Here is a 26,819-nt window from a genome sequence, read left to right on the forward strand (position 1 = left end):
GGCATCCCAATGACAGAAGACCTCATACAGTAAGTGATGTTTTATTATGTTTGTTGGTTCTCATAAAGTCTGCAGTGAGCAGAAATCAATGATGAATTTAAAAAAAAGCAAACGTTTTTTAAATAAATGCGATGCTTATGCGAAAAATTATCAAAATACATAAATATTAAATGTTATTATAAATGTGTCCGTTACTACATTACATCTATACTTACATTATTTATATAAAACCCTAATGGAGGTGTTTGGATGTTTTTTTAGGGGCTCTATAGGACTTTTGATCGCATTTGTTTTTAGAATGCGACTTTTTAAAAATCCATCCGTCGTTATGTCTTTTATATTGATTGTAAACGATAGGCAACATTCCAAAAAAAACATTTCAATTGATGTTTTTTTTTTTCACATACTTTGTAATATTAGTTAGTATTAACCTATTGAAAAAAACGTCTTGAACCATGCTTTTTTGCGTCTTGATCACATACGTGCTGCCTCTCTCCCATGAGCGCACCTTCGTAGCGCGAAAAGAGAGAAAAGAAAATGTGGCTTCAATGTATTTGCACTCCACGAGTCAAACTGCTTCTAAAATGGCCATAAAAAGTAGTCAACGTTTCCTGTGTGTTTGAAAACGTAGCAAAACGCCACAGGCAGGAGCATGATAACATTTATGTGCAGTAAATGATCGAGTGCCCCGTATAGTACACGCAAAATCCTCATTAAAATACGGCGGTGTGCACCACTTTTGCATTGTACATGCAGCCTTGGTACTTACCGGTACTATAGATCACATGCCATACACCAAGCAATAGTACACACAGTTTTATAGATTGCGTGCTGTTTTGCGCATGATGTTTGGATCTTAGTGAATCAGGCCTTTAGACTTTTAAAATTTGTGACACGGTTGAAGTGCAAATATTTAGATTTTGCACAGCCACACTGCATATGCACAACCACTATGTACTCTATATTATCATCATCATTAAAACCCTTAAATATTTTTTAAGAAATAAACAATTGTAGAAAAAACATATTTATTGTGCCAATAATATATTGAAATAATCCCGTCTGCATGCCAAATGCTCATGATGAATACTTAAGTCTTGCAACACAATGTCTGCGTTGTATTACTTGACAAAATAAATACTTATAAATAATAGATCCATTATTTGGACGAAGACTTTCAAACATAGCTTTAAAATGTGAACATGTTGTCCTCATCTCAGTAACAGTTCTCAGTCATTGTGGATCTGACATCTTGATTGGTCAAATATTGACATTCAAAATTCCAATAATTTTTTATTAGGTATGTCCTCACTTAGCCCTCCAAAACAAATGTTTTTACGGCGCTCGGCGCTATTTGGAAAATATATTGCTTTTGTCTTTGGAGTTGCAGTCTTGCATCATTGACAGTCCAACACGTAATTCTTAATCTCATTACCATATTCATGAGATGATTAGCATGACCATTTATGCATGATTGTGGACGGAGTAGTAGGAGGACAATGGGGAGGAACTCTTCTGCAGACAAATCCCTGCAGGTGGGATTTATATTCAGAACAGACATAAATCAACATTTTTTTCCCAACGCAAAAACCTTGAATAAGTACAAACCTCATAATGTAGTTCGGACGAAAAAACAATGGATTTATAAGTGTTCTGATTATAAATCATAGATGCACAGTTTTATGAATGAAGTACCTGAAGAGATGCAGCATCTGCTCAAAAATCAGTGTGTAAATGGTTGTGCAGGTTAACAAACAATAGAGGAAGAGTTCTGATGCTAATTTTAAATTAATGGTGATCAATGGAGCAGTTATCTCATCAAAGAGCAGTGTAACCTCAGTACTTAACCAAAGCAAACTTAGATCAAGAGACTCAAACAGCCAAAAGTGGAAATAATTTCTCGAACCATTTACAAAGTTTCACAGAAATCAGTTGTGTTTTTTAGTTAACAAACAAACTCATCAACAGAAAAAAAGCATTGTGTCCATCAAGTGAATTGAGATGTGGATAAAATATACCATACATATTAGGAACGGGATTTTTGTAAAAAAGTAAGTATTCACTATTGCCGATTAATGCTTTTTAATGCCGAACACAAATGCAGGTCTCCTCTGGCTGACACTGTATTTATTTTTTAGCTAGCAGCTAATCATGTGTCCATACACAGTGTGGGGTAGTTGCCCTTATCTAATAATCACCAGCTAAATGACGGCAAAAAACTGCATTTGTTAGTATCTTAAAGGGGTCATATATTATGATTTTTTTTTTTCTACATTCAAAACCCTTCCTTGGGGTCTCCATAACGTGTAAGGGTGGTTCTCTGGTCAGAATTTTGCATAGATTTTGTTTTACAGACCATTTTCAACCTTCTCTCTGACCATATTTTCAGGATGCGCCTATTTGTGTGCGTGCGGTCTTACTTATGTACTGAATCACTAGAATCAGTTCCTTAAATTGATTCGTTCAAAATTTTGTTCACCGAATCACTTCTGCAGCAGCAGTTCTGTTTGCAGGTCGGCGAATCATGAGTCAGTCAGTAACAGCTTCCCCAGCGGCAGATCTCGGTGTGTGTCAGTTCGCGAACGACCCAAGCCCTCAGCACCCAATTAACTGAGTGACTGAACGAGAGCCTCAATGTGACGTCCTTCTCTGCGACACAGTCAGTTCTCTGTGTCAGTAGGTTCGTGAATCGCGAGTCCCAATTCTGAATAAGTGAGTGAGTGCAGCGCGAACGTGATTCACGTCCTCAGCGACAACCAGTCAGTTCTTGTAGGTTCGTGAAGCGAGTCTGAATCACTCAGCTACAGTTCTGTGGGCCAGATGGCGACCGACGTGAATCGCTCTCTGCAAAAACAAATATTAAATTCAGAAACCCTTAACAAATGCTAACATAAAAACTAAATGTTCTGTAGCAAAGAAAATGTAAACTTAAATATTCAAACAAAAAAAATAAATACCTTCAAAATAAAACAAATAAATTAAGAGCCAGAAATGCCAACATAAAAACTAAATGTTCTGCAGCCTACGTTTAAAAATATAACAAAGAAAATATCAACTTAAATGTGCAAACAAAAAGAAAATAAATAGGCTACCTTAAATAAAACAAAACCAATATTAAACCAAGTGCCAGAAATGGAAACATAAAAACTAAAATTTCTGGGGCTTACATTTAAAAATATAAAAGTGGAAATATCAACTTAAATATGCAATCAAAATGTTATGTGTTGAGATAACGGGGACGGGGCGTGTGTGTGTTTGTTTTCATGTGGCTTGAGTCAACATTAGCCGTTAGCTTGGAGAATGAATGGAGAACGGATGCCAATGGCATGAAACATATCCCCGCGACGGGAGGAGAATCACTCGCGGCATTGGGGCAAGCAGAGCAGAGAGCAAGAGTGTTGTCGTTCACTGAGTGATTCATGTCGTTAATCCGCGGTGAACGAATCGTTCGCTCAGTCCCTCCTCCCGCCTCCATGATGAGTAGCTTGCTGCGTCGTTCGCTGACGTCGAGGGTTCAGTGAGTCACAGAATGCGCCAGTTCCACTCATACTGGCATGGTCGCGGCGGAGCTCAACTGAACTGAGAAAGGAATGAATCAGTTCATGAAGTGATTTGGTTCAGTACGTTCACTCAAAAGATTTGTTTGTTCGAACGAATCGTTTGCGAACGACACAACACTAACAGATAGAAGTTCAAACAACATGCTACTTTATATTAGAAATGGCAACAGCATGTGCATGTACGAGTCAGTCTGCCCACATGACGAAGATAGTGAAAAAGGAGCCTAGTGGCCTGGCCTATCCACAGCTCAGGGGCGGCATGCAGCTCTTAGCCCGGTTTCATGTGAACTTTACAAATCGACATTGAGGTTTTAATGAGTGCGATAAATAACCGCAGAAATAAACCCCTGCTGTCTCTCACTTCAAAACGGAAGAATGAGGTCTCACTCTGTGCATTGCTCTCAGCACCTGAGCGTGTTTATATAACAGTACAATTAACTGAGCGTAGTGAGCCCTCTCTTCAGTCATTCACAATCTTTTTCATTACACACAGGAAGCAAGTACAGACAGCCTCCCTACTTCCCACTCGCCAGTAAAATGTGCTGTAAAGTAACAACAATCAAGAGGAATGAAATATGGTTACTAAGCCAATTGTCCCGCTGTGGGAATATTTCAGCCTCAAATTCGACGGGCAATATGAGCTCATTAACACGGACGAACGAGCGAGATTGCGTTTACCACGTAATATTAAACAAAAAGACAACACAACCTTGTTTTTCCAACTGTAAAAAATGCACGTTAAGATGTTCAATATTTATTCAAGTAAATTTTTTGCTAACAGAATTGAGTCCATTTGCCTTATATGCCAAGCGTCATAGCGCATTTTAAAGCCTCAAATCTTCAAATTGACTGTGTGTCGGTTTTAAAAGTGCTCCCCCTCTGGTCAACATATGAATCAACAAGTGTGTGTAAAAATTTGAAGAGCTCCCCTTCTGGACAACATATGTAATAATAATAATGTGTGTGTAAGAAATTGAAATGCGCTTCCTTTGGCCAAAATTAATTAAAAAAATACATATGTTTATATAGACATACTGTGAAAACTTGAAGTACCGTAAATTACAAAAACTAAAATTCAAAAAAAAAAATACATTAACTAAAAGCAGTCTTTTTCTCACAATGTGTCGACTTTTTTCTTATAAAATTGGGAACAATTTCTCATATTCCTTCTGCTTCTGCAATATTTTAATATTTTCTCGTAAAACTATTACTTTTTTATGTAAAATTAGTACTTTTTAATGCAAAATGGTGACATTCGTCACATAAAATTCTGACTTGTATCACAATATTGACAATTCTTTTGTTGTTCTTGTAAAATAGTGAAAATTTTTTCGTAAAAGCATGACTTTAGTCATAATTTCGCCAAGTAAAATTCCAATTATTATTATAATATTGTCAAAATGTTTATAAAATTGTGAATTTTGCCGAGTAAAATTACGAGTCTTTTCATAAAATTGCCAAAATTATAAGTTTTTCTAGTGAAATTGTGACCCTTTCCTTGTGAAATTCCAACTCATTTTTCACAACAAGCTTTTTTATATTTGCATAGTATGTGTGAATTATTAAAGTTGTAAATAAAAATCTTTATATACCTACAAAAAAAGGGTGGTCCTAAAGAGGTAGGCATTTTTCAGAGGTTTCAAGAAGGTAACAAATACAAGAATGTGTGTGTGTGTGTGTGTGTGTGTGTGTGTGTGTGTGTGTGTGTGTGTGTGTGTGTGTGTGTGTGTGTCTGTAAGGGATGGAGTGATGTTCCTGTTTGCCCATGCGTGTAATGTGGATCTTTGCGGTAACACAGTAAAAAATGTGACTCTTGGTCTCTGACTGGTTGGTCACCACTGTACTGCAGCTTCGGACTACGGTAGCGGAGTCGCGCAAAGCTCTTTGTGTAAATCTCTACCATATATAGAGATATCCAGTGATGTCACACTTGGGAAAACATCACAAATGGAGCAAATCCCAAACAGCTCTTTTGGAGAAAGTATGAAGGAAGGCAAGATTGTTTTGTAAATATCTTTGCCGTACTTGGAACTTATGTAGATCCCAAATACACAAAAACAGGTACCAATAGGTAAGAAAAGTTGCATTATACATGTAGGTACCATTTAGGTATCAATGTCAAGTATCATTGTGTCGAAACCAAGGGTAGAATCAGTATATAATCGATACTAGACTGATAAGGTCGATATTTTTATATCTTTAAAATATTTTTTTTTGTGGTGTAAATGCTTACCAACTCTGGGAATAGTAGATATTAGTTTTGGTTGAGTTGTTGCTTTGTTTTGCTCAAACAATTGTATGTAATAAAAGAGAATAAGGGACTAGTTTGAATATTGTGTTGATATTGGTAGACTGCCAATAGCACTCACCAGAAATACATTGAAAAAATTAACTGTTAATACATGTGATTGGTATTGGTGTTGGTATTTGTACAGCGGATCTCACTCATGGATGATTGGTATCAGAATCGACAGCATAAAACCCTGATTGGAACATATCCCTAGTTCATACATATGCTATTACATACTATATTAAACAATATAAAATAATAATTTACGGCGTAACTTGTACACGTTTCATTTTGCAGGAATCCTTAATGAAAGTGAAAAGGGCACCGCTCGCAACGACGTGGCCCAGGATGTCTTCCTGATGTTCCACGTAGTGGATGAGAACCTGAGCTGGTACCTTGAGGACAACATTGAGATCTTCACAGATCAATCCAAGGTCTTCGAGGATGAAGACTTTGAGGAGTCAAACCTGATGCACGGTGAACTTAACCAGAAATTTTAAGTTTGTTTGAACTTATTCTTCCTTCTAACCTATGCTTTTCCTCCCTGTGTGATAGCAATCAATGGGTACATGTTTGGTAACCTGCCCGGAATTGAGCTGTGCCAGCAGCGTGCAGTGGCTTGGCATTTGTTTGGCATGGGTAACGAGGTGGATATTCACTCGGCCTTTTTCCACGGGAATACTTTACTGGACCGCGGCCACCGAACGGACGTCCTGAGCCTTTTCCCGGCCACTTTTGCTACCGCTGAGATGGTCCCGACAGCGATGGGCAAGTGGTTGGTGTCCTGCCAAGTTAACGACCACATGCAGGGTACAGCGCCTGACCTTTAACCCCTATCCACATCTGAGCCTGTACTGTAAACATGCAGAGACTTGCTGTGTATCCTGAAAGTCTGTCCAAAGTCTCTCCAACAAAGAAATGATTGCGACAGTCGTAACTCCATACCAGACCTGGGCAAATTAAGGCCCGGGAGCCATATGTGGCCTGTTAAGCTTTTCAATGTGGCCAGCCGAACATTCCCAAATATTATTTTTAGATCTTTAAGATGTAAACTGTAGCTTCCATTAGGATGTGCAGTGATGTTTTCTAATGACCGTAAGTCTTCAACTATACAAAGCATCTCAATGGTGAGAATCTGCGCTTTTGGATGATATACTAGTTACTATGGTAATATAATTAGTTACTATGACAATCTAATTAGTTAATATGGTAATCTACGTCACAGCAGCTCAGATGAGGCACCGGGCAGTGTGGGCGGGAAGCGTTTCCACAGACGCGGAAGGAGCTTTTCACAACAAAGCTCTAAAGCTTAGTGATATTTCAGATGTATCAGATTGTAGGTGGGTTTATTTTGTACCCTTTGTTCATATTTCACTGTTTGTTGAATTTTTGTTGCGTTTCACTTGATTGTAAAATATGTCAATCGAAAGGGGGTGTGACATTCATATTTTGTCAATATTCAGTGTTTTATCGTTCATAGAAAAATTTAAAATGACATTACATTTTTTAAAGGCCTACTGAAATGAGATTTTCTTATTTAAATGGGGAAAGGAGGTCGATTCTATGTGCCATACTTGATCATTTCGCGATATTGCCATATTTTTGCTGAAAGGATTTAGTAGAGAACATCCACGATAAAGTTCGCAACTTTCGGTGCTAAGACAAAAGCCCTGCCTCTACCGGAAGTCACAGACGATGACGTCGTAAGTGTTGGGGCTCCTCACATATTCACATTGTTTTTAATGGGAGCCTCCAACAAAAAGTTCTATTCGGACCGAAAAACGACAATTTCCCCATTAGTTTGAGCAGGGATGAAAGATTCATGTTTGAAGATATTGATTGCGACGGACTAGAAAAAAAAACAAAAAAAAACGCGATTGTAATTGGGACGGATTCCAATGTTTTTAGACACATTTACTAGGATAATTCTGGGAAATTCCTTATTTTGCTATTGTGTTGCTAGTGTTTTAGTGAGTTAAATAGTACCTGATAGTCGGAAGGGTGTCTCCACGGGTGTCTTGACGCGCAGTGTCTCGGGAGTCGACGGCAGCTATGGACGGCACAAGCTCAGCTTTTCTCCAGTAGGAACTGACTTTTTAACCACAATTTTCTCACCGAAACCTGCTGGTTGACATTCTGTCGTGTTTTATTTTCGCTTGACCGCGTTCTGATCCATAGTAAATTTTCACCTCCAGGAATTTTAAACAAGGTATCACCGTGTGTTTGTATGGCTAAAGGCTAAAGCTTCCCAACTCCATCTTTCTACTTTGACTTCTTCAATATTAATTGAACAAATTGCAAAAGATTCAGCAACACAGATGTGCAAAAAACTGTATAATTATGCCGTTAAAGCAGACAACATTTAGCTGTGTGTGTGCGTAGGGCTCATACTTCCTAAAAACCCGTGACGCCTTGCGTACACATCATTACACGACATTTTCAAGACGAAACTCCCGGGAAATGTAAAATTGCAATTTAGTAAACTAAAAAGGCCGTATCGGCATGTGTTGCAATGTTAATATTTCATCATTGATATATAAACTATCAGACTAGTGGTGGACAGTGGACAGGTGGCTAGTAGTGGGTTTCAGTAGGCCTTTAAGGCGGTCTGTCATAACGTTTTTAGCGTTCAATCAGACATTATTGTGAAGTTTTGTATTAGTGTCCCTAAAAATACATATACCGGCCCCCAGACACATTTTTTTTCTCTAAATGTGACGCCCAAGTCTAAATAATTGCCCAGGCCTGCTCCATACCATACCCATGCCGTTCCCTTGTATCATCACTGTATTTTATTTATTCTCTGATATTAGGAAAGCGGAATTATCCTTGTTTTTATTGCTATTTCTGTCTTTTCCTTGCAGCCGGGATGCAGGCCTTTTATCAAGTCAAGTCCTGCAGCAATGAGGTCAACTCCACAGCCATGAGCGGTGTTGTCAGGAATTACTACGTAGCAGCAGAAGAAATAATGTGGGACTACGCTCCATCAGAAAAAGATTTGATCAGAAATATTTCCCTAACTGAAGCAAACAGGTATGATTTCTAAATAGGAGAAAATTATCCTTAGAAAATTAGCCCTCTATGGAGCACTTTTTAAAATGCATGGTAAAAGTAGTCAGATTAAATGTTAAATACATTTTTGGGGCATTCCAATTATTCCATAATTATTATGTTCAATTTGAAGAAATATGATTAATAGTTTTTATATTTTATTTATATATACTACATGTTAGTACCTCAACTTATGAGTGCTCTAACTTTGTTTTGAAATAAGAGCTGTCTCTTGACTGCTTTAAGTTGCAAGCATAAATTTGAGTTACGAGCCAGTAAGATCCGCCCAAAACATCTGTACCAGCTAGCATTTTCTTATAGATAGTGATGGACATCATGTTCTTTTCCGAACATGGTAAGGGAAAAGTAAGATTAAAGGACAGTGCTGCGAAGAAGGAATGGATGATATTCATTGAATTAATGAAATAAATCATCAGAAACATGCCTTGAGCGTGTCACCAACTTGGCAAAGCAATTCCAGCGTATTACTGCTTCTCTGCACCTTACTGAAGCAGAACAGGTCTAACACCAACCAAAAAGGATACAATAATATCCAAACGGCGGATAGTCATCAATGAAAAAATGCAGAAGCCGCTCATGGTGTGTTTGACAGAGAAACAGCTGAGGAAAAAAAATCGTATAAGTCCACTCTCAAAGCTAAATGTTAAACAGTACAATTACATTACATAATACAAATACTGTAGTTGTTAGTAGTACACACAACTAATTTAACTGATTTAGATGTATTTCAATAGGAGATATGTATTTGATATACAAGTGTTTTTAGTTAAGAGCTCTGTCACAGAACCAATTAAGCTTAAATTTGAGGTACCACTGAATTGCTGTCAGTTGAACATTCAACTTGTTTCTCTGTATATATATATATACAGTATGTATATATATATATATATATATATATATATGAATATATATATATATATATATATATATATATATATTTGTGTATATTTTTCAATGATTAAATATCCATCCATTTTCTACTGTTTGTCCCGTTCGGGGTCTGGGGGGGGCTGGATCTCAGCTGCATTCGGGCGGAAGGCGGGGTACAATTAATTTTTTTTCAAGTGACTCAAAATGTAGATTTTGTACTATTTACTACATAAATTTTTCGTTCATTCCTCATTTCCAGTCCATCAGAGACGTTTTTCGGTAAAGATGGCGGTCGGATTGGTGGTCGCTATTACAAGGCGTTATACAGAGAGTACACAGACGATACATTCAGCACTAAAAAGACACGGCAATCGGATTCCCTCCACCTGGGAATCTTAGGTGAGGCTTAAAGTTCCTAAAAGGTTGAGTTGAACTACAATTTTTCCCCATAACGTCTTCGACTTACACCCCTCAAATGTTCAGGTCCGATCCTTAGGGCAGAGGAAGGAGAGACCCTCCGAGTGACTTTCAAAAATAAAGCGGCTGGAAAATGCAGTATTCAGCCTCATGGTCTGCACTACGATAAACGTTTCCAGGGAAGCAGCTATGAGGACGGTGAGAACCCAGTGAACGAAAGTCGTAAAAAACCTACATTGTATTTCCTGATTTCAGTTCTTTCCGTGAATAAGGTGTTGACAAGCCTGGCGCCCACGTTGGTCCGGGGGAAACCTTTATCTACACCTGGCAGGTCCTTGAAGGTCCGTCGTCCTCGGATTCTCCCTGCATCCCTTACTTGTACTACTCAGCAACGGACCCTGTGGAGGATACCAACACAGGATTAGTAGGACCTTTGCTCGTGTGTGCCAAAGGAACGCTAGGAGAGAACGGAACTCAGGTTATTTAATGTCAAATAATACTCTGAGAACATGCTGCAGATTTCTATTTAAATAAATGGTTACTTTCACTATTGTTAGCTTAACAAAACAGCTGACAACGACATTAGGTACAGAACGATATTCCTTGTGGATCAATAACCTTTGTCTAAGTCTTATTCTAAGTCTACATTCGGGTCAAAAGTATACATACACTTGTAAAGAACATAATGTCATGCTGTCTTGAGTTTCCAATAATTTTTACAACTCTTGTTTTTTGTGATGGAGTGTTAAGAGCACATACTTGTTGGTCACAAAAAAACATTCATGAAGTTTGGTTCCTTTAAGAGTTTATTATGGGTCTACTGAAAATGTGACCAAATCTGCTGGGTCAAAAGTATGGCAAGTTGCACTGCAATAAGACACTTTTGGTAGCCATCCAATTTTTGACCACTCCTTTTGATAAAATTGGTGCAGTTCAGCTAAATTTGTTGGTTTTCGGACATGGACTTGTTTCTTCAGCATTGTCCACACGTTTAAGTCAGGACTAGGGGTAGGCCAGTCCAAAATATAAATTCTAGCCTGATTTAGCGATTCCTTTACCACTTTTGACGTGTGCTTGGGGGCATTGTCCTGTTGGAACACCAAACAGTGCCCAAGACCCAACCTTAGGGCTGATGATTTTAGGTTGTCCTGAAGAATGAAGGTAATCCTCCTTTTTCATTGTCCCATTTAAAGCACCAGTTCCATTGGCAGCAAAACAGGCCCAGAACATAACACTACCACCACCATGCTTGACAGTGGGAATGGTGTTCCTGGGATTAAAGGTCTTACATTTTCTCCCCCAAAGATATTGCTGGGTATTGTGGCCAAACTGCTCAATTCTTATTTCATCCGACCACAGAACTTTCCTCCAGAAGGTCTTATCTTTGTCCATGTGATGACAGATGAAACAAAACTTGAGCTGTTGGTCAAGCATGGTGGTGGTATTATTATTATGCTCTTAGTCTGTTTTGCTGCCAATGGAACTGGTGCTTTAAATGGGACAATGAAAAAGGAGGTTTACCTCCAAATTCTTCAGGACAACCTAAAATGAACCCGGAGGTTGGGTCTTAGGCGCAGTTGGGTGTTCCAACAGGACAATGATCCCAAACACATGACAAAAGTGGTAAAGGAATGGCTAAATCAGGCTAGAATTAAGGTTCCAGAATGGCCCTCCCAAAGTCCTGACTTAAACGTGTGGACAATGCCGAAGAAACAAGTCCACGTCAGAAAACCAACAAATTTAGCTGAACTGCACCAATTTTGTCAAGAGGAGTGGTCAAAAATTCAACCAGAAGCTTATGGATGGCTACCATATTGCAGTGAAACTTGCCAAGGGACATGTAACCAAATATTAGCATTGCTGTATGTATACTGTTGACGCAGCAGATATGGTCACATTTTCAGTAGACCCATAATAAATTCACAAAAGAACCAAACTTCATGAATGTTTTTTGTGACCAACAAGTATGTGCTCCAATCACTCTATCTAAAAATAAGAGTTATAGAAATGTTTGTAAACTCAAGACAGCTATGACATGATGTTCTTCACAAGTGTATGTAAACTTTTGATCGCGACTGTAAGTGTGTGAATGTGAGTGTGAATGTTGTCTATCTGTGTTGGCCCTGCGATGAGGTGGCGACTTTTCCAGGGTGTACACCGCCTTCTGCCCGATTGTACCTGAGATAGGTCCCAGTGCCCCCCGCGACCCCAAAATGTATTAAGCGGTAGTGAATGGATGGATGGATGTAAGTCCAAGGTACACCTACTCAATATGAAGCAACCACATTCAACTGGTGGGCCATGACTATTAGATTATTATTACTAGTAGTAAAAATAACAGAACTATACTGTCCATAGAGGATGTTATGCTATAATTTATGCAATAATGCATAAATACAGGACGTTCAATTTGAATTTTTCTTCAAATTCAAACAGTACACACAAGCTGTTTCGTTTTGAAGGGTGTAAAAATATTTTGAAGTCATATTTTTTTCTCCACTTTTTTTTTGCTTAAATCAATCAAATTTTTTTAGATAATCTACAGGTTTAAATGAGTAAAATTGTTAATGTTATGCCAATTTATACTAATTAACATCTGTGAGATGATTTGGGGCAGCACGGTGGATTGGTGTTAGTGCATCTGCCTCATAATTGAAGGTACTGGGTTCGATCCCCGGGCTCGGGATCTTTCTGTGTGGAATTTGCATTTTCTCCCCGTGACTGCATGATTTCCCTGCGGGTACGCCATCTGAAGATGCACCTGAGGATAGGTTGATTGGCAACACTAAATTGGTCCTAGTGTGTGAATGTGTTTTGTCTATCTGTGTTGGCTCTGCGATGAGGTTGAAATTTGTCCAGGGTATACCTCGCCTTCCGCCCGAATGCAGCTGAGATAGGCTCCAGCACCCCCCGCGACCCTGAAAGAGACAGGCGGTAAGAAATGGACGGATGAATGACGTACTTTGATCAAAAAGGCCTGCAAAAGGTAGACATTAGGGCTGTCAAAATATTAACTCATATGATTAATCACAATATATACTGCATTAATTATGTATCAATGCAAAATTAATCACCCAATTTATTTTGACCGTAAATGCTCCTTGACCGTAACTGTGGATGGTTACCTGAAAGGCAGCACAGGTTGTTATACAGTCAGTGATCAGGTAAATGCATAGAGTGATCAGACTCTGCCTCCTGTGCTCGCTGGCAAATTTCACTTCAAAATACTTTCCTTACTTTCGATAAATCTATTAGCAAGTTTTGAGCAAATACATGACAACATATACATGACATTTATTCAATTACAGCATTAATAATGTTCTCGAATGACAATCTGATTATGAAATTTCATTAGTCACCAAATATTGGGCTCTTTTTGTTATTTCAAATTATGCCACCTGTGCTTAATCATGATTAATCCGAATTCAAAAGTGTCATTAATCTGGTTTTCTTTTTTTTTATTTATCATTTGACAGCACAAATTGTATTATTTTTTTTTAAATTTGTTTTCCAAAGTTATCATATTTAGAGATATGAAAGATACCAGTAGTTAAAACATTTAAACACATTATAAAAAGTATTTTTAGAGTACAAATATGACCAAAATATATTGAATAATATGTGACTAATAATCATTAATCCAATTTCAAGTGTGATTAATCTGATCGAAAAATTTATTATTTTGCAGAAATTGTTAAAATAGAATTTAATTTTAAGAAACATTATTTTTTGGGTATTTTATCGTAGACCTAAGGTTTATTTAGAGATTTTCTGAAAGAAATTAAAAAAACAATAATAATCCAAAAGGCTTTCATGCACTTTGAAACTGTAGAGACTTACTGTAAATGTTCTGTTTGGCTTTAGGGCAATTTCCAATAACTGTGAGTGTATTGTACACCTGTGAAAGAAAGAAAGAATCGGACATTAAAACAATTGTAGGAAAAATCATGCCCAATGGAAACACACAACAAGAATCATCGACTGGAAAATGCTATAAAAGGACAAAAAAATCAGTCTGCATGTTTGCAGTACTGCCTGAAAAACAGCAGAGCTATTCTGAGAATCCTTGACTAAGTGTAAGCAGTTACACAGCAATTTAAAAGTAAACATGTTAAAATAGAAATGCATGATTGTAAATTACCACAAAACAAACCCAATTAGCAGCCGAATGTTTATGATACTGTATAAAGAAGGGGTGTCAAACGTACGGCCCGTGGGCTGAATCAGGCCCGCGAACAGGTTTTATCCAGCCGGCGGGATGAGTTTTCTACGCATAAAAATTAACCTGAATTTTTTGAATGAAAGAAACTGCTGTTCTAAATGTGTCCACATAATGTTAGTACATCAGTTGAGGAAAAATATCAAACTACATAAATAACATACTTTAATTAATCTCGATAGATTGAAAATAAACACCAATGAGTTGACTGATGAACATAATCACATAATTTATTCAGAAAATATAAATAACGACAAATAAAGATAGTGTTACTCCTTCCGAGGTCTTAATCAAGGCTCAAGTTGTTCGTTTTTCTCAAACAGACATTTATTTCAGCCACGCCTTCTTCTCCTCCCAAATGATGCCAAAAAATGCCGAACAAATGCCGTCAGAACTAATGAATAAGAAAAACAGAACTTACAATTAGTCTGACATCAAATAAAAGAAAACACATAGATTTCACATGCATTATGACAAAGAATCATACCTCATTGGCCTCACAAACTCAGAGGGAATAAAGTTTATTTTCCAGCCGAGACTCCATTAACCTCTTCCATCAAATGTTTGCTGTCTCATGCTGCTCCCCTTATTCCGTCACATATTAATTGTCCCCCCAACAATGTGACCAAACCGGAAACAAAATATGTTCCTCTCCAATTTACATGGGTTTTGTAACAAAAATAAAGTTAACAAATACTTGCATGAAAGTACCAAATAAAATACATTTTTAATCACATTATATGTAAATATGAACTGAATATGTATACATTGTATTTATTTATTATAACCAACTAGGAAATTATATAACATTTATACAATGTGCTTCAGTCAGCAGCTACAGATAGAATACTATTAACCGCAATATGTAAGTGTAAAAACAAACCAATCCGACAACATTATGATTTGTACATTTTCAGAATGTGCTTGTTCTATTTTTAAACAAACAAAACAATCTGAAGTTGTCTTTATTTTTAAGTTATCGTGCTTTGATTTTACCAGTCTGACCCACTTGGGAGTTGATTTTTGAACATGTGGCCCCCGATCTAATATGAGTTTGACACCCCTGGTATAAAATATGTAACACAAATTTCTATAATAAGTTTATCAATACATTTGTATCCCAGTAAAGACCAATGTTGTGGCTTAAGGTTATTGTTTGTGCCTCGTACACAGAAGAGTGTGGACAAGGAGTTCTTTCTTCTGTTTTCTGTCATGGATGAAAACCTGAGCTGGTATTTGGAGTACAACATGGCAATGTTTGGCAGCAACGACTCAAACATGGATGATGAAGACTTCCAGGAGAGCAATAAAATGCATGGTATGAAAAGTATTGGGACTTTTTGGAACTTTTTGGGGTTCATACTTATCATATAATGTACCTCGTGTTTTTGTCCATCTCTACAGCCGTAAACGGTTACATGTACGGGAACCTTCCAGGACTGGATATGTGTGCGGGTGACAAAGTCATGTGGTACACGTTTGGGCTCGGTACCGAGGTGGACATCCACGGGGTTTATTTCCAAGGGAACACCTTCAAAAAGCAGGGCACCACGCGCGACACAGTCAGCCTCTTCCCTCACACCACTGCTACTGTGGAAATGGACCCAAACACTCCCGGTGAGTCATGCTAAATGTTGAAATCCTGTTGTGGGAGTGGTCAGGTCACACATTCATTTATAAGACTGTATTTCATGCAAATATATCATTAACAATCCTGTTTAGATAGCTTCAAGTGAGGGGTTTCCGGCAACAGACTTGTTTTCCACTCATTGTCAGGGAACCCAAGCAAAGTTTTGACATTTTCCGCTGCAGAGATACAGAGGTGGGACCAAGTCATTGTTTTGCAAGTCACAAGTAAGTCTCAAGTCTTTGCCCTCAAGTCTCGAGTCAAGTCCCGAGTCAAGACAGGCAAGTCCGAGTCAAGTCCAAAGTCAATACTGGAAAGTCTCAAGTCAAGTCCCGAGTCCTGCATTTTGGGTTTCGAGTCATTTCAAGTCTTTTTAACCACAGACTAATATATGTACACAGATTGTGTATGCTTTTAAAACGCTGTATGTATTTATTATTAAAAAAAAACAGTGCTGACATTGCACTTCATAATAGCACTATTAACCAGTTATTCTAAACATTTAACTCATTCCTTTACAGTACAAACACATTTGAAAAAACAAGTGCAACTGTACTTATTTGCACAAAAGTGTTAACATTGTATTTCCATGGAATATTGCATTGTAACTAGTTCATCAGCAGTTTATGTCATGTTGTCACCTTATCTCATTGATCTCATCTCATACTGTATGTGTTTATGTGTGCGTACACATGAAAAACAACAAACACACGAACATAACAATGAACAGTGCTGTACTTGTTAGATGTCAGGGCTCTATGGAATATGTACACATATTCTTAATATAGTATACATTTTAACTGACCTTTATTTGACTATGTTTGTCTTTTTGTAGGTGGCTAAAATACGCGGTGCGGCTGACCGCCGTCTAACGTTATGTTACTGTGTGTGATACATTCATTAACGTAACGTTATGTGTAGGTACCTCATGCAACCCTGCTTAAAAAAAAATCACTTGACAATAAGTATGAATAAGGTAGCGAACTGCAGTGGACGCAACAGATTGCCGTGTTTGCAATGATGTTATAACCATAGACATATTATAAGTAGACGCAGAATTGGCTGCTGTGACGCAAGCAATTTGGCCACCATCTTGAAGTGGTGATGAGGAGCCGGCAAGCAGCCTAAACTAACATTTGACAGGTAGAAAACAAAGATGCTGGGCTGGTATTCAGCGTTTTCCTGCTCAATTGAGCGGACTGTTGAAAATAGGAATTGGAGTATTACTTTTCACAAGTAAGAATTTACATTAACATACTATTGGTTGTATTTTGTGAAAATAATATTACCACAGAGTTAAGCAGGAGAAAATAACTACAATATTTGTATGTGAAAATCACAAAGAAATCTTCTGGGGGAGGATGACCCCCTACAGGTATTTGGTTTACAAACTTTCAGGCCCACCTAAAACAAAATTCACCAGCCGCCACTGATTATGATGCATTCTCATTATATTGTAACCACAGATAAGTATTCAAGTAACAATATTCAAATACTAACTTTGTTGGGTAAAACAGAATTTGGTTTTATTCTGAATCCAGTGAAACAGATTAGTGGTTTTAGCTGAAATAAAGACTTTCAGGTGTTTATATATGTTTAAGTATTAGGCAGACACTTTTATCCAAAGCAACATACATGAAAAATACATATAAAACAATCACTGTAAACATGATCATTTAAAGGAAGAATGTAATAGAAAATATCAATACAAAGTGTCAAGAGAGAATAATGTACCCCCTGTGAAAATTTTTTTAATTCAAGTACCCCCTAGTCAGAGCTAAGAATTTTTTAGTTGAAAAAAGAGATAAACAAGTAAAAAACAGCACTATGTCATCAGTTTCTGATTTATTAAATTGTACAATAGTGCAAAATATTGCACATTTGTAGTGGTCTTTCTTGAACTATTTGAAAAAAAAAAAGATGTAAAAATAAGTAAAAACTTGTTGAAAAATAAACAAGTGATTCAATTATAAATAAATATTTCTACACATAGAAGTAATCATCAACTTAAAGTGCCCTCTTTGGGGATTGTAATAGAAATCCATCTGGATTCATCAACTTCATTCTAAACACTTCTTCACAAAAAAGAAATCTTTAACATCAATATTTATGGAACATGTCCACAAAAAAATCTAGCTGTCAACACTGAATATAGCATTGTTGCATTTCTTTTCACAGTTTATGAATTTACATTCATATGATATAATTCATATATAATATAGTAAGATGGCTGTTTTTTTAGATTTTTTATAAAGATATTTTCAAATTTGTACAACCAAATGGTCAGAGTCTTGTGGGCTATCTGTCCCTCCCAACCCACCGAAAAAAAGCTTTGTTAAATGTTTGCCCTGTTTTTCAACCAATGTTGCTTAAATTTTATAGACATTTGTAAATCAGTCGACCCAATGTATGCAATAAATGTAATGCTTTTTTGGCTGAACACCTGTAATTTACAGTGGGTGTTTTTCTAGATGATCCATGTATACCCTTTTGTGTGCAGGAGTCCGAAAGTAGAATACTTAGCTGACACAAAAATACATAGTTATGTGGAAAAAATATGACACCTGATTATGGGACGGCGTGGCGCAGTGGCAGAGTTGCCGTGCGCAACCCGAGGGTCGCTAGTTCAATCTCCACCTAGTACCAACCTTGTCACGTTCGTTGTGTCCTGAGCAAGACACTTCACCCTTTCTCCTGATGGGTGGTGGTTAGCGCCTTGCATGGCAGCTCCCTCCATCAGTGTGTGAATGTGTGTGTGAATGGGTAGATGTGGAAGTAGTGTCAAAGCGCTTTGAGTACCTTGAAGGTAGAAAAGCGCTATACAAGTACAACCCATTTATCATTTATTATGTTGAAGTATTTTTCAATAAATATATTTGTAAAAGATTTTGAATTTTTGCTATTTTTAGAATATGTAAAAAAAATATCATGTACCCCTTGGGATACCTCCAAGTACCCCCATTTGAGAACTTCTGGTCTATAGGTCCGTAAGATATATAGATATTTAATGTATTCATACATTGTTTATGTAGGATATATGCATGTATATATAACCTAATCATATTGTTTCTTCAATTTCAAAATAGCTGACTGTTTTTTTCCCCTTCTCTGGGATTATATTCCCAGTTTTGATCTCAGACGTTTGGTCACTTATAGCATATAAGAATATTCTATTTCTGTTAAGCAAATTATGAACACGCCAAGACATGTGTCCTTTATCATAGTTACACGTATGACAAAAAAGCGCGTGAATATAAGTGGTATTCAGTGAGTTAAGATGAATTAAATGTGCTGACAGTTCATTGCTCCTGCCAAATATGTTGCACCGAGTGGAGTGGATCACCACACCAAGATGGCGGCCCCGCGTCTCGTCTGCGGCAATAGGCAATAGCGCTCGATGCTGCGTGTACTTATAAGATGTCTGTGGTTATAACGCTAGCAGTGAGTTTACAGCCTCACTCATTTAACTACACAGAAAATAAAGTCACGTTAGTCAGCCAATAAACGCTAGCTTACATTCAAAACGTACCCTTCTTTGTGCAACTTCAAATGTCGAACGAAGTTGTAAATTGATGCGTCTCCGTCTGTAATCTTACGGCAATTCCTGTTTTGTTGACCAAGTCGTACTTTTAATACCCGAACGAAACACTTTATGGCATAATTATCTTCACTTATTCTTCTGTTGTTTGAAAGCTCTTCTTCGTTGGTTTTCCTGCAATTTGATTGGGTGAATGCTGTGTGACGAACACAACGTGGATGTAATTTGATAGGCTGTTGTACTGACAGGCAGCGCACAGGCTGTCATCGCACACATGTTGACAAACACACGTACAAAATGAAAGATACGGAGCGCTCCTGAATAACTTTTTAATCGTTGGGTTTTGGGGAAAGTAGCAAGTCATGTCAAGTCAAAAGGCTCAAGTCCAAGTCAAGTCACAAGTCATTGATGTTAAAGTCTAAGTCGAGTTGCAAGTCTTTTTACATTTTGTCAAGTCGAGTCTAAAGTAATCAACTTCATGACTCGAGTCCAAGTCATGTGACTCGAGTCCACACCTCTGCAGAGATATGTCATGTACAGTATTTTAACCTAAACAGGCATGAAAGCATCATCCCAGCATAGATCAAGGACAATTCGGACTATTTACGAGAAAGTGTTTGTAGCTGAAATGCCTTGAAAAGAAACACTGCGCGTCAAAGGCCGTCTGGAAGATAACCCCCGCGATCTGTGCTGTGTGAAGAAGCACATGTAAAATGTCTATTAATGAATGACAGGGCGCTTTGCATGAGATTTTACCATGCACATATTCCTAGCTACTTCCTGTGCCGTCACTGATAAGAATATAATGACAAATTTCCCGTCGTAGTTCAACTATTACGCAGTAAAACCCCTGACGGTTAGTATTGACGTTTTAAATTAAACTCACAGATTGAGAGCTACCAGCTTGCGAGCTTAATTGCTAACATGAGAACAAGAGACATTAACTTTTTTCCCCGTTAAAAACAATATACCCCAATCTAAACATAGATAAACACATTGCTGTCTGAGCTACTAAGCTATTCAACTATGCACCTTGAACCCAGAAGCTGTGTTCTCTGACCCTAAGGGATAAAGATTACCAGACAGGGTTTGATTGATTGATTGATACTTCTATTAGTAGATTGCACAGTTCAGTACATATTCCGTACAATTGACCACTAAATGGTAACACCCGAATAAGTTTTTCAACTTGTTTAAGTCGGGCTCCACATTAATCAATTCATGGTAATTCAGGGGTGTTTTTACGGTGCGTTCAAGGAGTGCTGAACAAAGTGGGATACAAATCCGGCCATAAATAATAAGTAATATCTATAGATTTTATTTGTTACACACTTTTCATTTAATACATCTTAAAGTGCTTCAGTACAAATCAATATTTGAAACAATAAAAGCTATTAAACCTAAAACCAAAACACTAAAGCAAACACGAAACATGCAACATGGGTTTTCTAACAGTGTATCTATTTATCTAAGTTTTTTTAAATTTTTTGTCTAATAACTTGGTCAAAAGATTTCAGTGTATGTACAAGTACTTTTACAGCACATTCAACAATACTGCGATAATAGTGATCATTTTGGTCAGAATATCCGTGATAGTAAATGTTCGTATCATTTCATCCCGACACACAGCATGAGTACTTTTCAATTGATTGATTGAAACTTTTATTAGTGGATTGCACAGTACAGTACATATTCCGTAAAATTGACCACTAAATCAGGGGTAGGGAACCTATGGCTCTCGAGCCTGATGTGGCTCTTTTGATGACTGCATCTGGCTCTCAGATAAATCTTAGCTGACATTGCTTAACACGATGAATAATTCCGCTTTGAACGTTATTGTTAACAAACAATAACGTAAGTCAATTCATGGTGGCAGCACTTATTTAGACAGTATGTCAAGCTCTGCTATGAGAAAACACAAAAAGCTAGAATTAAGTATTATTTACATCTAATTTTGCCATGCGCAGAACAACACCAACTTGCAACATGCAGTGACGTAAAAGCTGCTACAACCAAAACATTTTTATGCAGTTCTGTTCCATTGCAGAGGGTGCAAGTTTACCCAGAGTTGTGACCGGGTGAATCTAAGTTCAATTTTAAACCAGTGAGTGGGAAAAAATAATGATGGTGACATCTTCAAGATATATATTTAAAAGTATATCCAATGCATATGATGTTGACCAACGATTCTGAAACTGTGGTACGGGTACCACTAGTGGTATGCAGACATGTTTTATTTTCCTATATTCAAACAAAATGTTGCCGTTCAAACTGTGTGTAATGTTCTAATATAATTGCTAAATGAAACATCTGTCTTGTTTTAAATCAATACTTTGGCCCGTTACTGTATTTTAATGTCGGTCATTATGGGGGTACTTGAAGGGTCAAGTATTTTCTGAGGTGGTATTTGGTGAGAAAAGTTTGAGAACTGTAAGATTTTAAATGCAGATTAAAATCATCGTAGAGCCCCTGTAGGCATTTTCCCCCATGGTTTTGATTTAGTACAAACAAGCATCAAATTGAATTAAAGTTGGATTAAAAAAAGTATAAAAATTGCTTCACATCAATAAAAAAGTGTGAATTTTTTTTTGTAATGAGAGGGCCTCGAAAAAAAATACTCTGCTTAGGGCTCCAATTTAGACTGGGGCATCCCTGGAAGAAATATTGGGGACTAAGTCAACCTTGCAGTATTCTTTCTTCAGAGATACTTTTAGAAGTCTCTTTCTCGCTAAATCTGGCAACTTTCCAACTCCTCTTAACAAAAGTTTTCCTTAAAAGCAACAAGCGATAAATCTAGCAACTTTTTCGGATGTTTTGTAAGCATGAATGCACACGTCACTCTGCGGTTAATATGCTTGAAGAACAGCAGGGACTGCCGTGAACCCCTCTTCACAGACTGTTAGGTTGACAGGAGCCTCGCGCAGCAGTCCTGGCTGCAGTCAGAACAGAGAGGAGACCCACACACCTTCGTGTCCAGGCTGCCGCTGTATACGCTTTGGTTTCAAGACCGATATGTAGGGTGAATGTTAATATTTATTAATTGTCTCGCTAAAAATAAATCGCTGCAATGTACCAGTCCCTTCAATTACGTTAATGAGCCAGTCAATAGGTTCACTCTGATAGTGACTATCACAACCCTCTAGTCTTTTCATCACAAATAACATGAAACAATGCAGAACAAAATCGATTTAAATTTGAAGAAAACAAACTAAGATTTAACAGTACCAGTCCCTTCAATCATGTTAATAAGCCAGTCAATAGGTTCACTCTGTTAGTGACTATCACAACCCTCTAGTCTTTTTATCACAAATAACATGAAACAATGCAGAACAAAATCGATTTAAATTTAAAGAAAACGAACTAAGATTTAACAGAAGAAAACTAAATTTGCAATTCACTTTTTATCTCTCCCACACCGTTATTTCATCATAATTAATTACATAATTGAGGCAACACTAGTCAGGGGTCAAACTGCATTTGTGAATATACTTTTACGACTTTGTGGTGGTTGACTTTGTCCCGGGTTTACAAGCAGTTTTTAAAGGGGTTGGAGGTGGAGCAGACACAGTACGCCAACACCTGACACACACCTCTCCCGCACTGTTGTAGTGGAAGTAATTTGGGGTCTGACAGCAGATGAAAACTAGCCTTCTGGCTAATTCTGGCTTTTTTAACCGTGTGCAGTCACGTGTTTTATGAAATTGCATTGTCTCCTTTGAAATAAACTAATCTAATCTAATGCATGTCAGACGTTAATATGCTCAATGGAGCTACTCACTGCTGCTTTGTGTACATTTCTTTTTCAAAGATTAAGTAGCAGCTCAACTTACAAGCTTAATTGGTTCTCTGACGTAGCTCTTAACTCAAAACACTTGTGTCTTAAATCAATGTTTTTGATTGATTGATTGAAACGTTTATTAGTAGGTTGCACAGTTCAGTACATATTCCGTACAATTGGCCACTAAATGGTAACACCCGAATAAGTTTTTCAACTTGTTTAAGTCGGGCTGCACGTTAATCAATTCATGGTAATTCATGTCTCCCATTGAAAGGAGTTGCAATTGTTTTAATTGTGGCTTGGCCCCTAAATCTGTTTATATGTAACATGCCTTTTTAAAAGAAAAACAAAGTTTAGGATAAAAAAAAGTTTTATAAAAATAATAGAATATATCTTAGTACTACAAACCCCAGTACTTTATTGAAGTAATGTAATAATACTGTTCAGCACTTACCTTAGAGAGTGGACTTCTACGGTATTTCTTTTCAACTGCTTCTCTGTCAAACACACCATCATCAGCTTTTTAATATTTTAATGGATAAACGTCTGCCATTTAGATATTATTTTAGCATTTTCGGCTGCGTTAAAATCATTCTGCTTCAGTCTGGTGCAGACTAGCAGTGTATAATCTAATTGCTTTTCCCAGCCATCTTTTTGATGATTTTGTTCTTCAACTCAATGAATATCATCTGATTCTAATGGCGCAGATGCTGGTAACTCAAATTTAGCTTTTAACTCAAAGCACAACAATTGGCCAAGAGACATCTCTTATTTTTTTTTGGGTTGTACTTGTATAGCGCTTTTCTACCTTCAAGGTACTCAAAGCGCTTTGACACTACTTCCACATTTACCCATTCACACACACATTCACACACTGATGGAAGGAGCTGCCATGCAAGGCGCTAACCAGCACCCATCAGGAGCAAGGGTGAAGTGTCTTGCTCAGGACACAACGGACGTGGCGAGGTTGGTACTAGGTGGGAATTGAACCAGGGACGCTCGGGTTGCGCACGGCCACTCTCCCACTGCGCCACGCCGTCCCTTATCACAAAAAATACTTAAGATGGGCCACTCTGTGCACAAACCAATTATACCCTGTTTCTCAGAAAAATAAAAGAAATATAACCTTAGAGAAAAATGTAACTTAAAACCTTAGCATGCATGTGCAACACTTAAAACATTTACTGTGTGAGATTAAATTATGGAATGGATTATGCAAAGAAATCAAACAATGTACTAATTTAATGCTGTTTAAGTGTTTACAAAGTACAATACAAGATAAGTATGATAAACGCCTATATATATTATTAATGGCATTATGTATAGCATAACAGACTTAACAATACTGCAGGAGAACATTTGTATTTAAAATTAATTGATGTAAATTAGGTAACAAATTGAGAACAGTAAGCGAACATATGTGTTTGTCGTTGCTATTTAGTGGAAAGGAGGTAGGATTAAATACATTTTGCTTTTTCCTACACCTTTTTGGACATGTTGTAAAGAGAAATAAAAATATGTGAAATATGGGATGTATCATGCTAAAATTGAATTCTCATTCAAAATTAAAAAAGCGCCAACAATACTTAATTTCCATTTCGTGACTTGAATTAGGGCTGGGCGATATAGCCTTTTTTTAATATCTCGATATTTTTTAGGCCATATCGCGATACACGTTATATATCTCAATATTTTGCCTTAGCCTTGAATGAACACTTGATACATATAATCACAGCAGTATGATGATTCTATGTGTCTACATTAAAACATTATTGTTCATACTGCATTATTTTAAACTTTCATGCAGAGAAGGAAATCACAACTAAGTCAATTGACCAAAACTATATTTATTAAAGTTATTAGCAGGTGACTTTTCAACTGATGCTACATATTAGCAGTAATGCTACTTTTGGTAGCAACGCTTGTGCCCCACACTTGACAAATTAAAGTTGTCTATTCGACATCTTCCCGCTTGAAGCCGAACCACCGCCAGACGATGGACCCCCTACTGTTTTTCTTGAGAATACATTTTTCCTTCATTCGCACCTTCTTTCTCTCGTATTACCACTTGCGCGGCTTCGCTAGCATCACAGCTAACGTTACCCATGCTGCTACCTCTCTGCTCCACGAGGTCGTATATGTATGTGACGTATGGAAGAAGGTGCGCTTACACTCTGAGAAGGAGACACAAGGAGTGGGAAGATCTGTATTGTAATGCCCGCAGCTAAAAGCAACTGCGTGAGAACGTATAGTCGAATATCGCAATATCGTCATTTTATATATCGCACAAAGACAAACCCGCAATATATCGCGTATATCGATATATCGCCCAGGCCAATCTTGAATATTAACCAAGTCTTAGTGATATTGTTATTATAAGTGTTAACACAGACAAACTAATCAGGAGGCCCAGAAATACTAACAACTGCCCTGACTCTGCAGTCAAATTATCCAAAAGTGCAAGAATTTAGAGTTAACCCAAAAGGGTCTTGTTAAAATATGACTTGAAAAATTTGCTCTTAGCGCTAAAAACGTAAGTTGGGCCTCTCTGAAGTTGAGTGGCCCAACTGTTGTTTAAAAGGCCAAGTTGGGCCAGAGGTTCACAACCTGTACAGTAGCAGGCCCATTCAAAATTTCCACAGGAATTGTTGTAGTTATCAGAATAAGTTGCTCTGTGTGAAAGCTCCTACAAGTGTATAAAGTGTGTCTTCTTCTTTTTTTTTATCTGACAGACACTTACGAGGTGAGCTGCAGGGTAACAGACCACTATTCAGCCGGAATGAGGCAACAGTACAGGGTGACCTCCTGCCCGGGCCGCAACATAAAGAGCATGCACACTGTGCCTACCAACACGGTTGAGTATTTTATCGCGGCTGAAGAAGTAGAGTGGGACTACTCGCCTGACAGGCAGTGGGAGCTGGAGAAACACCACAGCACAGCCGAGGACAGGTATGCAGGCCTGGGATGTGAGATAAAATGTATTAGTCAATGTAAACGCTATTGCTTTTATTCCAGTCCAGGCGATGAATTTGTGGGTAAAGGGCCAAATCAAATTGGTTCCCGCTACAAGAAGGCGGTGTATCGAGAATACACTGATGACACCTTCAGAGTTCAGAAGAGAAGGAATGGCAACCAACAGCACTTGGAAATTTTGGGTAATTATGAAGTCTGTTGGTTTATCTATAGAATAGCTAATTAAAAAAGGATGTGCAAAAAAAATCAAAAAAATATTTACACTCCTACTTTAGTACAGTTATTCTTCTCAAGTGATGAAGATTGAAGTTAAATGAAGATTGGCTTTGACGTAGTCATTAGTGTCCAAAAAAGTCTAAACCCATTGACATTTTTGGTTAAATAGTTGGCAACACAAGTGAATACACTTCATAGTGAACATGTTCCAACACGACACAACCACCTTTGCTTCAGATGTGCCCTTCGTACTTAATCA

General features: G+C 37.6%; 1 protein-coding gene and 3 long non-coding RNA genes across 5 annotated transcripts in view; 1 reads left to right on the forward strand and 3 right to left on the reverse strand.

Moving 5' to 3' along the window:
• Nucleotides 1–26,819, forward strand: part of hephl1b (hephaestin-like 1b) — a 52,632-nt gene that overhangs the window by 15,757 nt on the left and 10,056 nt on the right. Inside the window, exons 4-13 of one of the 2 annotated variants that reach the window (XM_061898589.1) lie at nt 6,148–6,327; nt 6,406–6,660; nt 8,715–8,883; nt 10,052–10,191; nt 10,276–10,407; nt 10,482–10,687; nt 15,605–15,746; nt 15,833–16,045; nt 26,104–26,320; nt 26,387–26,526. In XM_061898589.1, the coding sequence (XP_061754573.1) occupies nt 6,148–6,327; nt 6,406–6,660; nt 8,715–8,883; nt 10,052–10,191; nt 10,276–10,407; nt 10,482–10,687; nt 15,605–15,746; nt 15,833–16,045; nt 26,104–26,320; nt 26,387–26,526 (1,794 nt within the window). Of the gene's footprint in view, nt 1–6,147; nt 6,328–6,405; nt 6,661–8,714; nt 8,884–10,051; nt 10,192–10,275; nt 10,408–10,481; nt 10,688–15,601; nt 15,747–15,832; nt 16,046–26,103; nt 26,321–26,386; nt 26,527–26,819 lie in introns of both variants that reach the window. The other variant, XM_061898588.1, reaches the window with a different exon arrangement.
• On the reverse strand, nt 1,012–10,614 carry LOC133551653 (uncharacterized). Its single transcript, XR_009806540.1, has 2 exons — nt 10,445–10,614; nt 1,012–2,844 (listed from the first exon to the last, which is right to left on the reverse strand). It is a non-coding gene; the product is annotated as an uncharacterized LOC133551653 (long non-coding RNA).
• LOC133551652 (uncharacterized) lies at nt 13,075–19,873 on the reverse strand. Its single transcript, XR_009806539.1, has 3 exons — nt 19,585–19,873; nt 14,050–14,107; nt 13,075–13,127 (listed from the first exon to the last, which is right to left on the reverse strand). It is a non-coding gene; the product is annotated as an uncharacterized LOC133551652 (long non-coding RNA).
• LOC133551655 (uncharacterized) lies at nt 14,731–15,158 on the reverse strand. The gene is made up of 2 exons (XR_009806541.1): nt 14,916–15,158; nt 14,731–14,822 (listed from the first exon to the last, which is right to left on the reverse strand). It is a non-coding gene; the product is annotated as an uncharacterized LOC133551655 (long non-coding RNA).

Source organism: Nerophis ophidion, linkage group LG04 (assembly GCF_033978795.1).
Source record: "Nerophis ophidion isolate RoL-2023_Sa linkage group LG04, RoL_Noph_v1.0, whole genome shotgun sequence".
In the NCBI taxonomy this organism is placed as follows: Eukaryota; Metazoa; Chordata; class Actinopteri; order Syngnathiformes; family Syngnathidae; genus Nerophis; species Nerophis ophidion.